This window comes from Acanthisitta chloris, unplaced genomic scaffold, assembly GCF_000695815.1.
Source record: "Acanthisitta chloris isolate BGI_N310 unplaced genomic scaffold, ASM69581v1 scaffold5395, whole genome shotgun sequence".
NCBI lineage: Eukaryota > Metazoa > Chordata > Aves > Passeriformes > Acanthisittidae > Acanthisitta > Acanthisitta chloris.
The window spans coordinates 59,176-71,664 of NW_008673037.1; the positions used below are offsets into that span (position 1 = coordinate 59,176).

The following is a 12,489-nucleotide window of genomic DNA, read 5'->3' on the forward strand; positions in this document are numbered from 1 at the left end:
TTTGCCCTAAGGCAGAGTTTGTTCCCTGAGGCAAAGATGTTTCACAAGGGTTAAATGTGCAATACCAGTGGCTGCTGAGTGAAGTTGCCACTAAGGATCTTGAGCCTTGGGGTTTGAGAATGAGAATTTACCTTCCTATTAACAGACCCTTGAGGTCTCATTTTCATGTCAGTGAGTCACCTGGTTTTGCCTCAGCAGCTCACTTCCCTGCATTTTCAGGTTCACCTGTTTTTATTTTTTCTTCTTTTTTTTTTCCCTTTCTTAGGGGATTGTTTATCACCATCCATGACAAAGGCCATATTGCAACAATGCTAAACTCTTGGCCTGAAGAAAATATTAAGGTATGTGGCATGTCTTCTGTGGACTGGGAAATTACAAGGAGTCGGGTGCAAAATGGGATATTTAATGGAACTGCCTGGCATCATTTTTACAGAATTGGCTATTTAAAAGGACAAGCAAAGATTATCCCTTCCTCAGAGAATATCCAGGCTGGATTTCAGTAAGTTCAACTTCAGTTTCCAGTCCAGATTGAACATCAGAGCCTCTCATGTGTATATGTGATCAAGAAGAAATTTTTCAAAGGATCTTGGTCAATTAAAAAAAGTGTGCATGAGAATAAATTCGTAGAGAATAGAGGTCCTAGTGAAGACGTATGATATGTGTGTTGAAGAGTTGTTGGCTAACTTGTAACTTGCTAGATGTACGAAAGCTCTTTGAGATATCTCTGCAATCAATGTGCTTGTAGGACTCCTTCCCAAATCCAGTGAGTCATGCAGCATCCAGAACACTGGCAACTCTGCAAATCATGTTTGATATTCAACAGCTGAAAATATTACTGACGCCCCACCCAAAAAGTGTTCTTGTGAAGTGTTTTTCACTAGAGCTCAGTGCTGGGGAAGTCCCTGGCATGAAATAAAGTCAACACTTTAGACAGGTCTTGCCAGTCACCTCACCTCCTTCTATCAGTCTGAAAGTACATGTGTCTGGGAATTTCCATGACTATTGACAGAGCTTTGGTCCCCTATCAGTCATCCTTCTTTTGGGAACAAAGCTTTGGCAGCTAAGAAGATCTTGCATGCATTTTCCATTTCTAAGGGGAAAAAAAAGGAAATTGAACATGTCTTCAGAGAAAGTAATCCTATTCCTCTAACTTCGTGTTTGAAACCATGGAGAACAGATGCATACTGGCTATTTTATCCTTGCTCTGTCCAAAGATCTCAGTATTTCCATTTGTTTCCAACTCAGGACTGTGAGCAGAACTCATTATTGCTAATAGATATGTTTTTGCAGATGGGGAAACTGGCACAGAAAGATTAGAGACTGTTGTTGAAACAGCCTCCTCTGGCACCTGAAACAGACCAAGGAGGGGCAGTGGTCCATGAAAGAGATTCAGACTACCTACTTTCCAGATTTGCTGGACTACAAAGGCAGCTAATTTTATCAGCATTGCTGTTTTGGACCACAGGGTTCCCTGTGTCTTTGTACACAGGCTTTTCCATGCCTGATCTAGTAGGCACTGGAACACTGGAGATTTTGAGATAAGCAGGGAGGCACCTGGACTGCACCTAAGTCCCTGGAGGGACCTGTTCTCTTTGAAAAGGCTGAACACCACCACCTGTAAGTCCCATTAAAGACAGTGTAGAAATACCTGGAGATGCTGCCCACATTTTGCTTTGTGGCTCATTAAAGCTTCATGGCAACAGCATTTACTGTAGGAATGGGAAATCTGGGTCATAGGCCTGGATTCCTTGCCTGGAGAGGCTGGAAGGGTGCTGGTGTTCTGCTTAGCTTAGAAAAGCCTTAGACAAGCTCTAATGAGCCCCTCCTTCACCTCTCCTGTCAAAGCTGTGCTGCTCTGAAAGAATCAGAGTGCCAGAAGCAGAACATTTCTAGACATACCTATGTGGGAATATGAGGGGTTTTTTAGTAATTCAGGTACAAGGGTCTGTCCTGCTCAGCCAGAGTTTAATGTCCTGTTTGTTGAGTTCTGATCACATTAACATAAGCAAATAAAAACATTGATGTGCTTGTGTATCAGGTGCCCACATAAACTATGCTCTTTTTTTATTTTGCTGTTTTTCAAATCCAAAGAGCCACAAACAAATGTGAATTCAATTTCCCCTCTCAGATACAAATAACAATGGATGCCTCACGTGCTGTATATTTTGTTCTGACACATTTTTCAGTGTTACCTTGAGGAGATTTGGTACCTACGGAGTGCAGCATATCTAAGGCTGAAGATATTTTCTCTCTCTGATGGTTAACTAAGTGCTATTGAGAAGTTTTTAGGTTTGCCTGAGAACACTTAACTTGTTTGGATGAAAGGGAGTTGCTGCTCTAGAGACATATTTAGATTCATTAGAACTTTTTTTTTATATATTCTCTGCATAGTTTGAATTTTAACTCCCTTCCATATAATTTCAGGATAAACTTGTAGCAGTACATGTGCTTGCTGCTTTCCCTATTCCCATTACTGCCTTCCAGTCCCAGTTGCATCCTCTGGGTGTGGTAAAGAACTGAACGCACACCCAAAACCAGATGGAGCCCACCCAAAAAGAGACTCTCTCATTGCTAACACTTCACATTGGCTCAGGAGGTAAAGCAAATAGGAAAATGTTCAAAAATGGATAGGATGTGTATATAGTTTATGTTGAATAAGAAAGGACACTGAAACAGATGCTTAGGATTTTTCCTGAAATCAGAAAGTGCAGCAAGAGGTTTATTCCATTCCTAAACAATGAAATGCTCCTCCATCACAGCAGTAAACCAATGCATCTTTATTATTCCCCCACTCCCTGAGGAACTACATTAATTGAGCTAGTTTCTAATCTCCCATTCTCTTCTTTCTCACTGAAGAACGTGCATATGTATGTCCTATGACCTAAGTTTAGCCTTAACTTTGCCGATCAGTACATAAAGAGCTTCTCTGCAGTCTTCTCCTTTGAAATCCAACTTAGGCTATGTACTTAAGTGCCCTGCAGTCTGATAAACCATTTCATGTGAGCACTCTGTTATCTGAACTGCTAGGACAGTGCAGAAAGTTGAAGTTTATTATTGTATTTACAGCTTTTCTCTCACAGTAGGACTGGACTCCAATATATTCCTATACTTACTGGATTTCAGAGCTGCCCCAAAGAGTGCCTGATCCTAGGACAAAACCAACAGAGTAGTGAACCTAAAATTTGGGAAGTTTAGTAAGATCTGCTTGGTCATTTGCCTCCTAAGGTCTTAGTGATGTACAGTGTGGGTTGAACAGCTCAGTTTTAGGCTCTAATTTGGACAACATTAAGCAGGCTTTTATTTCCCTTCTTGTCACAAAGAAATGATATAATAACAAGAAAAACGAAAATTACGGATCAGAGATTTTTGTGAAGTAGCACCTTACACTAATGCTGGAATGGAAAGAGTTGCACAAAGAGTTAAATGGCAATTGTTTAACTCCCATCTGGGTGGAGGAAAAGACCTAATATTAAATACATAGCATGGGAACTCCTGTGCAGTACATGCTGCTGCCCATACCAATGGCTTCTGTCTACCTGTCTCACAACCAAGAGGACCAGGGGCAAAAGGTCTCAGTGACTATAAGTTTGGTTTTGATTATCTGATGTTGGCTACTCCACAGCTACTCTACAACTGTGTGAAGACATGAGCTTGTTTCTTCCACAGATGCATAAGCACAAACACTTTTTTCTTCTAGAAAAAGAGATGAAAAAATCAAGGCCAGATCTCTTTTGTGATGCTTCTTGTTATACAGCTGAGAGTGCACAAAAAGCCATGCTGGTTGTTGGGATCTGCTACAAGTAAATTGAAGTGTTGGCAAGCACAGCTGCTGCTCTCCCACACTGCGAGCAGCTACCTGTCAATCCCATTATCTTTACCCCTGTTACTAACAGCTAATTAACATGGTGTCATGTAGAAGGAACAAATATTCATCACACAATGCAACTGCAAAATGGCATCAATGTGCAAACAGTGGAACTGGTTTTGCTTCTGGAGCCTTACCAACCCCATACAACAGTCTCTTTTGATCCTCCTAGGCTATCGTGGTGACAGATGGAGAAAGGATTCTGGGTTTAGGAGATCTAGGAAGTTATGGCATGGGTATCCCAGTCGGGAAGCTTGCTTTGTACACAGCTTGTGGTGGAGTTCACCCACAACACTGTCTCCCTGTCCTGCTGGATGTTGGCACGGACAACGAGGTAAGACACTTTTTTCATAAATCTGACATGGGGGGAGAAAGAATTGAGATTAATGCTTAACGGAGGCATTCCCTAAATGTGGAGTCAAAGCTGGAGACATCCGAGATGAGAAGATGGTTAGGCCAGCACTGCAGAGAAGTGGGCAGGTTTAATTCCTGTTTGATGCTTGAGAAACTTTTGCTCTTATGTGGAACTGAAATAAACACTAAATAGACCCATTGTCCCCTGATGAGAAGACTCAGAATGTTACCAGTTGGAGCAGAAGGATCAGCTCCACCTTTCAGAATGGCAAGGTGAGTTGACAGACTTCGTACAGGGAGTCCCAGATTTATTCTTCCTCTGGTAATTGTGAGTAAACAGGCAGATATTTGGTTCTGTGTAGAGATGACTGTATTCCAGAAATGGAGAATCCCTGGTGAGTGAATTGGGAATGATTAATTTCACTGTTTTTTCATATTGCACATGTTGCTGCACATGACAGCCAGGCAAGAGGACTCCATCTGCTTGCAGATTTTTGCCTTATGACTCTGGCGCAGAAAGGCCAAAGTGCATTTTAGCAATGCCAGAATGGACATCTGTGAGGATGTCTCTTTTTAAATTAATATCCTATAGCTATTTGTGATGGCCTAGGTTTGTCCATTTTTGTAAAAGGTACTTGTGCCTCACATGACCCCAAGTAAACCAAACACATTTCTTGAGAGAAATAACAAATCTGGGGTATAAGAACTTTGTGTATGAAGGCAAATTAATGTTGACATTTTCAGACATGACAATGCTCACTGGAGAACTGGATTTTCTGCACCTCTTTCAGTGCAGCCCCAAGTGTCTCACACTAGACACTTGAAAAGAATGAAAGAATGCAAAATTAGTGCCCATAAATGATGACATTTCAGATTCCCAATTACCTCTTTGGTCTCTGGTCCCAGGATTATGTTATCCCTTTAGCATAGTGGCCTGTCATGGACTTGTGGAATATAGGGTGTGCTCATCTCAGCCTGATCCATGGTCTTTCCTAAAAAGAGGGAACTCTGAGTTTGGACCCTCTGATGCTATGTCAGGAATTAAGTGTCTGTCTCTCACTTCTTGGAATCTCCAGTCAGTAGAGCATTGTACTTGACTTTTGGATCTTTGTCATCTCTTCCTTCTCTTCCATGCTGGTTTGCACACCACCAGTACTGGCATGGTCTGAGCCCCCCCCAGCTAGAGTTTCCCCCTCAGACCTGGATGAAAGTGCTTCCCTTCCTATGGGAAGCTTCTGATCATGCACAACCATCTGTTTCTCTCTCAGCATCCAGGATACACTAAAATCCAAAGTGGCATCAGTGATTGGTCTTGGACACTTTTGTTCTGCCAAAGATCAGATGTAATTTATGTGTCCAGGAACTTCTCTGTGGAGGCAATTTCCACATCTGCGATTAAGGTATAGAAGCTTCTGTTTTCCAGCAATATGAACAATGTATTTCCTCCTAAGATATGTATAATTTTTTATTTATTTAATGGCTTTCTCATGTGCATAAAGCCAGATTAACTGAACCCTAAGCACACCCTAGGAGTATCCTGCCCCAAAAGTAAACTCATTTACCAGTGCATAAATAAGACACCAATTACAGGCATTCATCATGTTTATCTCTGCCTATTAATATCTGATGAGCCAGGGGTGACTGTGTTGCTAGCACAGAAACCTCAGGTAGAACACAGTAAATATTATGTTACCAGCTGGAGCAGAAGAGTCAGCTCCACCTTTCAGAATGGCAAGGTGAGTTGACAGACTTCGTACAGGGAGTCCCAGATTATTCTTCCTCTGGTAATTGTGATGTGAGTAAAAGATATTTGGTTCTATGTAGAGATGACTGTATTCCAGAAATGGAGATCCCTGGTGAGTGAGGTATTTATTTTTACCATCCATTCCTAGCTTGTCTTTCTGACAGTCCATAATACATTGGATACTCTTTCAGCAAATCATTTTTTTGTCAGAGCTTGGCATTTCTCAGCTTGTCTGTGGGAGAATTTTGTGCTCCATGAACCCACCCCAGAGGACATGGTGCTGTAGGAGCAATCAGTGAAGTAAGGTCCCTGGTGAGTGAGGTATTTATTTTTACCATCCATTCCTAGCTTGTCTTTCTGACAGTCCATAATACATTGGATACTCTTTCAGCAAATCATTTTTTTGTCAGAGCTTGGCATTTCTCAGCTTGTCTGTGGGAGAATTTTGTGCTCCATGAACCCACCCCAGAGGACATGGTGCTGTAGGAGCAATCAGTGAAGTAAGGCAAATGGGTCTCCTTTCTGTTTCATGGCCCTGAAGAGCTAACATATCAAACTCAAGAGGAAAACCTCTTTCATCTTTCCTTCTAAGGGAAACCAGCTGTAACTGTAAAAACAGATCTGATCGTAGCATACTTGCCAATATTTAGGGCCATATGGCTGCAGGACAATAGGTTTGAGATGGCTGATCCCCCTCTCATGTAGATGGTTCAGTTCCTGAACCTGGGAGTTGCTTTGCAGTGTCTCACAGAGGTGTTGGCACACCTGTCTCCTGACAGTGTTTGTCCTGTAATTTTCCCCAAAATATATGCTATTTCCATGCTGACCCAGTCCTTTTTAGGTGGCTTATGGGTCCTGACTTAACACCTGCTGTATTGGTTGGAGGAATGGCCTGGTTTTATGCTCCTATCAGGAGCCAAAAAATAAACTAATCTGTGGCATGAAAATACCTTGCCTTGATGCCTTCCAATAAACGAGGTGGGTGCTATGTAGGCACAGGGCTTGGGAACATTTTGGCATCTGATGGTTGGCTCTGGCCAACTCTGAGCTGTCACCTAAAAGGCCTAAATGACACATGTCATTTCATGTTACTTCAGGTAATCTTCATTGCTCAAACCACTGTTTATGGTCAACGGGTTTCCTGATAATCTCAGTGCAAAATTAAATGCTGAACTCACAGTGAACACTCCCCACACAAAGTCAGTTTTATTCACTAAGGGTGAGGCACCTTGGCAGGGAGCCTTTGGTAGAGCTGTTCTGGAGATGCCGAGCTCCATGTCCTATGGCAGTCAAGAAGTGTTAACATCCCTCCAACTTTATTTACACAAAAAGATAGTCCATATCTTCTTATGGAAACACTTTCTGCTTGGGAAAAGATGTGTGAGCAGGCCTTCGCTGCATAGTAAGTAAAATTAATCTGATGACGACAAACAAATTTTTTCGGTAGACTGGAACATAAATCTCCATCCATCCATGGAGGAGGAGATGTCAACAGAATTGCTTTGTGTCCTAGGCTCTCCTGAGTGACCCACTCTATATTGGACTGAAACACAAGAGGGTTCGTGGGAAACAGTACGACGAACTGATTGATGAGTTTATGGAGGCAGTTACCAACAAGTAAGTGGGATTATATTCATGGCTCCTCTGGGCTGCTTCCATTTAAGAACAAATGTTGCAACCCGTGAAATAAACATTAGTATAATTGATCATCCAAGCAAAGAAAGGTCATTTCAATGCAAGTCTTCTGGGTGGTCTGCAAACAACTCTTTGTGCTTGAGCACTCTGTGTCAAAAATATTTGTCTTCAGAGAACTGAAATGGGACTCACTATTTATAACCATTTCCTGTCCATATAGGCCAGAGGTGTCAAACATATGTCCTGTGGGCTGTATCTGGCCTCTGTCTTGCATTTATGAACCTCATTCAGCATAGGGAGAACCTAAACTTTGGTTTGTTTACATTTAAGAAAGGAAGTTTCTTGCTCTCATGATTGTGAAGGAAATCATCTAAATGGAAATGGCATGTTCCTTCACACGGTGTGGCGTCTGCAGACTGCCTGCGTGTCGCTTTGTTAAAAATAGGAACTTTCCTGCTGGCGTTTAAGTCTGTGGATGAGAAGGCCAGGATTATAAGTATTGTCATTTTAATTGTGGGACAGACCAAGGGCATATTTCCATTCTTACTTACTAACTGGGATAGAGGGTCTCTGATGTACCAGGGAGTTTAATACAGGAAGAGCAGAACCACCACCTCAGCCCTGTATGTGCACTTTTCTCTGAAAAATAAGAGAAAATATGTTAAAATCCACATGATTAAAATCCCCATCTGGAGAGGTTACCATGAAAAGGAAAGTGAGGACAACTGTTAAGGAAAAAAGAATAATATTTTGAAAGCTCCAAGCTCCTAAGCAGCTTTTTCTGTGTTTCCTAAAGCAGCAGATGATACTCATAATGAGCAGCAGAGAGCTGCAGCCTGTGCCTGATTAACAGGCTGCTGCCTGTCTACATGTTATATGGTCTTTGCTTCACAGCTCAAGGAGCTGTGTTTGTAATTCCCTCTGTCTGTGTCTCCAGCCAGCTGTATGTGTGTGTGTGTGTTCCTGCACAAATGGGAGGCAGTGGGTGGTACATGTGTCATCAGATCACAGTTCATCCTCTCTCCCTGGAGGTAGGAGGCATCATGACTAGTGTCTTATGACAGCACCTACCCATCCACTGAGAAGCATGTCTTTACATAGGGTCTGGCTGCCCAGCTGGCTGTGGGTGGAGGGATGTAGGAAATAGTAGCAGGAATTCAGTCACAACTGACAAACGAAGTTTCGAGGGGGGATGAGTGCATCATGGAGAATTACAGCATCTGTTGATGTGCTGGCTCTATGCAGTCTTGTGCTGCACCCTGTGCACATCCAATGGGCTGCTGGTCAGGAGCCTCTCCTCATCTGTTCAGCAGCATGGTATAGATGTGTCCCATATGACAGCTAGCCAATGCATCAACCTGCCCAGCTGTGATTGCCCACTTCGTGTGTCTGATACTTGCTATCAGACAGTGCTATAATCCCTTAATCTGTGAGTATGAACAGAATAACACTGTTTTCCGTGAGGGTGACTGCAGAGAATAGAATTTCATGTTTGTGCCCTGGTTTGTCCTTTTTCATATTTGATAAAAAAGCTTGACTGAAATGCCATTTGATTACAATGTAGTATTATGTTAGGTGCTTATCTAGGAGGAAGAAATTCTGAGAGGCTAGAAAACTGGTAAAACACAAACTAAGAAATCACAAGAGGCTCTACAAGTAGAAAAGATTTAAGAGTCATCAGGATTTATTTGTGGGGTTTTGTTTGTTTTGATTGTAGTCACTAATTAATCCTTCAAGGAAACTATCCCACTTCCTTCTGGCCAGAAGACCACAGGGTTATTGCAGTGTTGGTGTTAATGATAGAATGGGAACAATATAATGAGAATGCAGATTATAGTCTGAGCCATCATAAATTTGGCTCTGAGGTTTATGCTTGTGGTGTTAAATGCAAAGCTCATTGCACCCACTATTCCTGTGATGTCAGTGAAAGGGCCAGAAAGACAATTTGCCTTTTCTGTGCTTGCTGTTGGAGAGGTAGGATTGGCTGTTATTTTCCTGTGTTTAGTTTACATGAGCTAATCTTCACATTGAAGGGAGAAGACCATGAAACAATGAACTCTTATCTTGTGAGGAGGTGATGTCATGTCTAACGCTTTCATCCACTTTCTGGGAATCGAGTTCCTGGCACCCCTGTCCCAGCTTTCCTATTTCCCTTAGCCAGGATGAATTGCTTGAACACAGTAAGCTCCCCAAAAGTTCTCAGCAAAGTGGGGCTGGGAAATTCTGCTTTGCACTTCTTCATTCACATCTGTAAAGTATTTGGAGATCTTTGAGTGAGAGGAACCATTACCCTATATTATCCTGACCACCAGCATACTTTAAAGCACTGTTGAGTGTGATCCTTTGTGAGTTCTGGGCTGATGAATAATCGTGCTATCAGCCTGGGTTTGGCAAACTCATAAAACGGGTTCATTTGGTCTCAAATTTCCACTGGAATTGACTGGATTTAACCCAGTAGGAGTTCTTGCTTCTGTTACAAAAGGAAGCAGAAATTGTTAAGAAGGTCAAGAACATGCTGCTGTACTGTAGGCTGCTTCCACTTATGAGGAAACCTGTGAGTATGAACTGCTGTGATCTCTTATGCAAGTCTGTAATGTCACATGCAAATTCAGTTATTTGGGGAGGAACCTTTTGGGTTGCCGCAAATCCCTTGCAATCCAACAAGGGTTTCGTTTTCATCTTTATGTTCATGCAGAAATTCTGCCTACTTCCTGAGGGCACTTCAACTTCTCATGAAAACCATTTGTCAGTTCCTCTGCAGGAGTACCTCCCACCCTGTCAAATCACTGCTGGCTCACGGGACATTTGTCACTGAAGTGGAATGTGTCAGAGCCCACAAGAAAGCCAGGGGAGTGAAGATTTAATCTTCAAATGGAATAATAATATCAAACAGATGTCAAATTTCTGTTGCTGGAGACCCCTGCAGTCAGCAGAAAGGGCTTCTGGTCTCATAATAGCCACCTAGTAATGAAACAAGGAGTGTGTCAGAGGCTTCAGAGTTAGCACTTTCAGTATTTTGAATAAAGTGTGACTTCTGGGCAATTTTAGAATGAAAAGCCCTTTCTGAAACAGCTGGATAAATTTCTGTTTTCCTGCTCCCTAGACTTCCATTCATTACTCTTTCACCTAAAAGACATGAAATGACTGAGCTCTTTAACAAGATCTCTAAGCTATGCATTTTGCTTGTCTTGGGAGGCAACTCCATGCAAAATTTGCCCCGTTGAGCCTACCTATAACTGAATGAAGCAGCCTGACAAATTGCTATTTTCTCACAATGAGTAATGTGCTTCACATGGGAAAATGCACTGCTTGAGTTTTCCTTCTGCTCAGTTACTGTGGCAAAGGGCAAGTCAGTCTTATTCTTAAACTGGTACATTTCTGTAGACTGGAATAAATATTCACCTAAAGTGTCCAAGGATCATAATCGGAATAACCAACAGAACTTCTGGGGCTTGACTATATGAGCAAAGGTTGAAATCAAAACACCACAGGAGATATATTGTGCTGAGGCATGTTCTCTGGGCTCTGAAGGACTTTAGCCCAGCATCTACAGCAACAATATGCATTAATCCCCAGACTCTAATAGCAAACTACCTTTGGAAATATTTTCCTCCTTCTTCTTTTCTCTTAAACTGGTATAGAAACCAGAGACCAGTTCCATATCTGCCCTATTCCGTTCGTTCCTTCTGTAACTTTCATACAATTACAATATAGCTTGGTTGCTCCAGGCAGCTAGATGTGTTGATAGATGGCCTGTCCCAGAACTTCAACCTTGGTATTCAACCCTAGCCTCAGTCACTTGCTGGCACATGTGGAGTACACGGCCTGGGACATTACGAGATAGAGTTCCCCACGCCAGCAAACCGTGTCGCAGAAGCCTCATTAACCTGTCAGAACTTCACTCCCCTTTCCTTTCCCATCAGTGCTTAATAAAAGAGTGAACAGGGAAACAGAAGCTTTATATCAACCTGTGCCATAAGGCAGAGCATACAGAACATCAGGAGATCAAGCATTCATTTTCTCAAAATGAGAAAAGAAAGAAAGTAGCTCTGTTGGGTTTATTTTTCCTTGTGCTTGTTTTATACCTGATTTCTCTTTGCCTAATCCCCTCCAAGTATTTTTACCCACAAACATACCAAGTCAGGTCTCACGTGCTCTCCAACAAGTAGAACCTGCTTGGAAAGTAGCCACCTCTGTCTCAGCAATTCTCCAGGGTCATAGATCACAAATTCACCAGCACCTTTCAGAAACAAAATCACCAGTACAGGTGCCCCCATGTTATTTCTTCACATGCTCTAGTTAACTTGGTTAATTTATCCTGAAAGATTAGATTTAAGGCACCAATTGCCTCAACAAAGCCCTCGCATATACTGCTACCACCCAAAGTCACTCCTCACATCTGTATGTCTGTTAGGAGACCTGCACACCATCACTAGTGTCCTGACAGGGCTGGTGGTATAGACCGACTCCAGTCCTCATGGGAATACAAGGTGGATATTCTCCTTGCCCATCTACCCCACTTACCCTGGCCAGAGGGACTCTGACACCATCCATGAGGGAGAAGTGATGGTAATGGGAAGAACCACCCCAGCTGTCCTTCATCCTGGCTTCATGTGGGATGAGCTCATCAGCCAGCATCTGTAATCTGCTTTTAGCCACTGGATGATATTTTAAGTCAAAGAACAATATTTAGGTTTCATTTGTTTCATTTTCTGCTACTGAGGAATGATTGACCTCCAGCTGTGCTGCTATGGGATCACTGTGGTAATGGACTTCTATTACCTTGCGTTCAAATCCTTTGGGGTAATGCTGTTACAGATGTCACAACTCCCTCTGCTCTAGACTTTCTGTCTGTGCTTTTCCACCTAAGCCAGATTTTCCACAGCAGTTT

The 12,489-nt window shown here is 42.4% G+C and overlaps 1 protein-coding gene across 1 annotated transcript in view; it reads left to right on the forward strand.

Moving 5' to 3' along the window:
• Window positions 1-12,489, forward strand: part of ME3 (malic enzyme 3, NADP(+)-dependent, mitochondrial) — a 56,263-nt gene that overhangs the window by 19,536 nt on the left and 24,238 nt on the right. Inside the window, exons 3-5 of the mRNA XM_009074740.1 lie at window positions 266-341; window positions 4,038-4,199; window positions 7,477-7,580. Coding sequence (XP_009072988.1) covers window positions 266-341; window positions 4,038-4,199; window positions 7,477-7,580 — 342 coding nt within the window. The remainder of the gene's footprint in view (window positions 1-265; window positions 342-4,037; window positions 4,200-7,476; window positions 7,581-12,489) is intronic.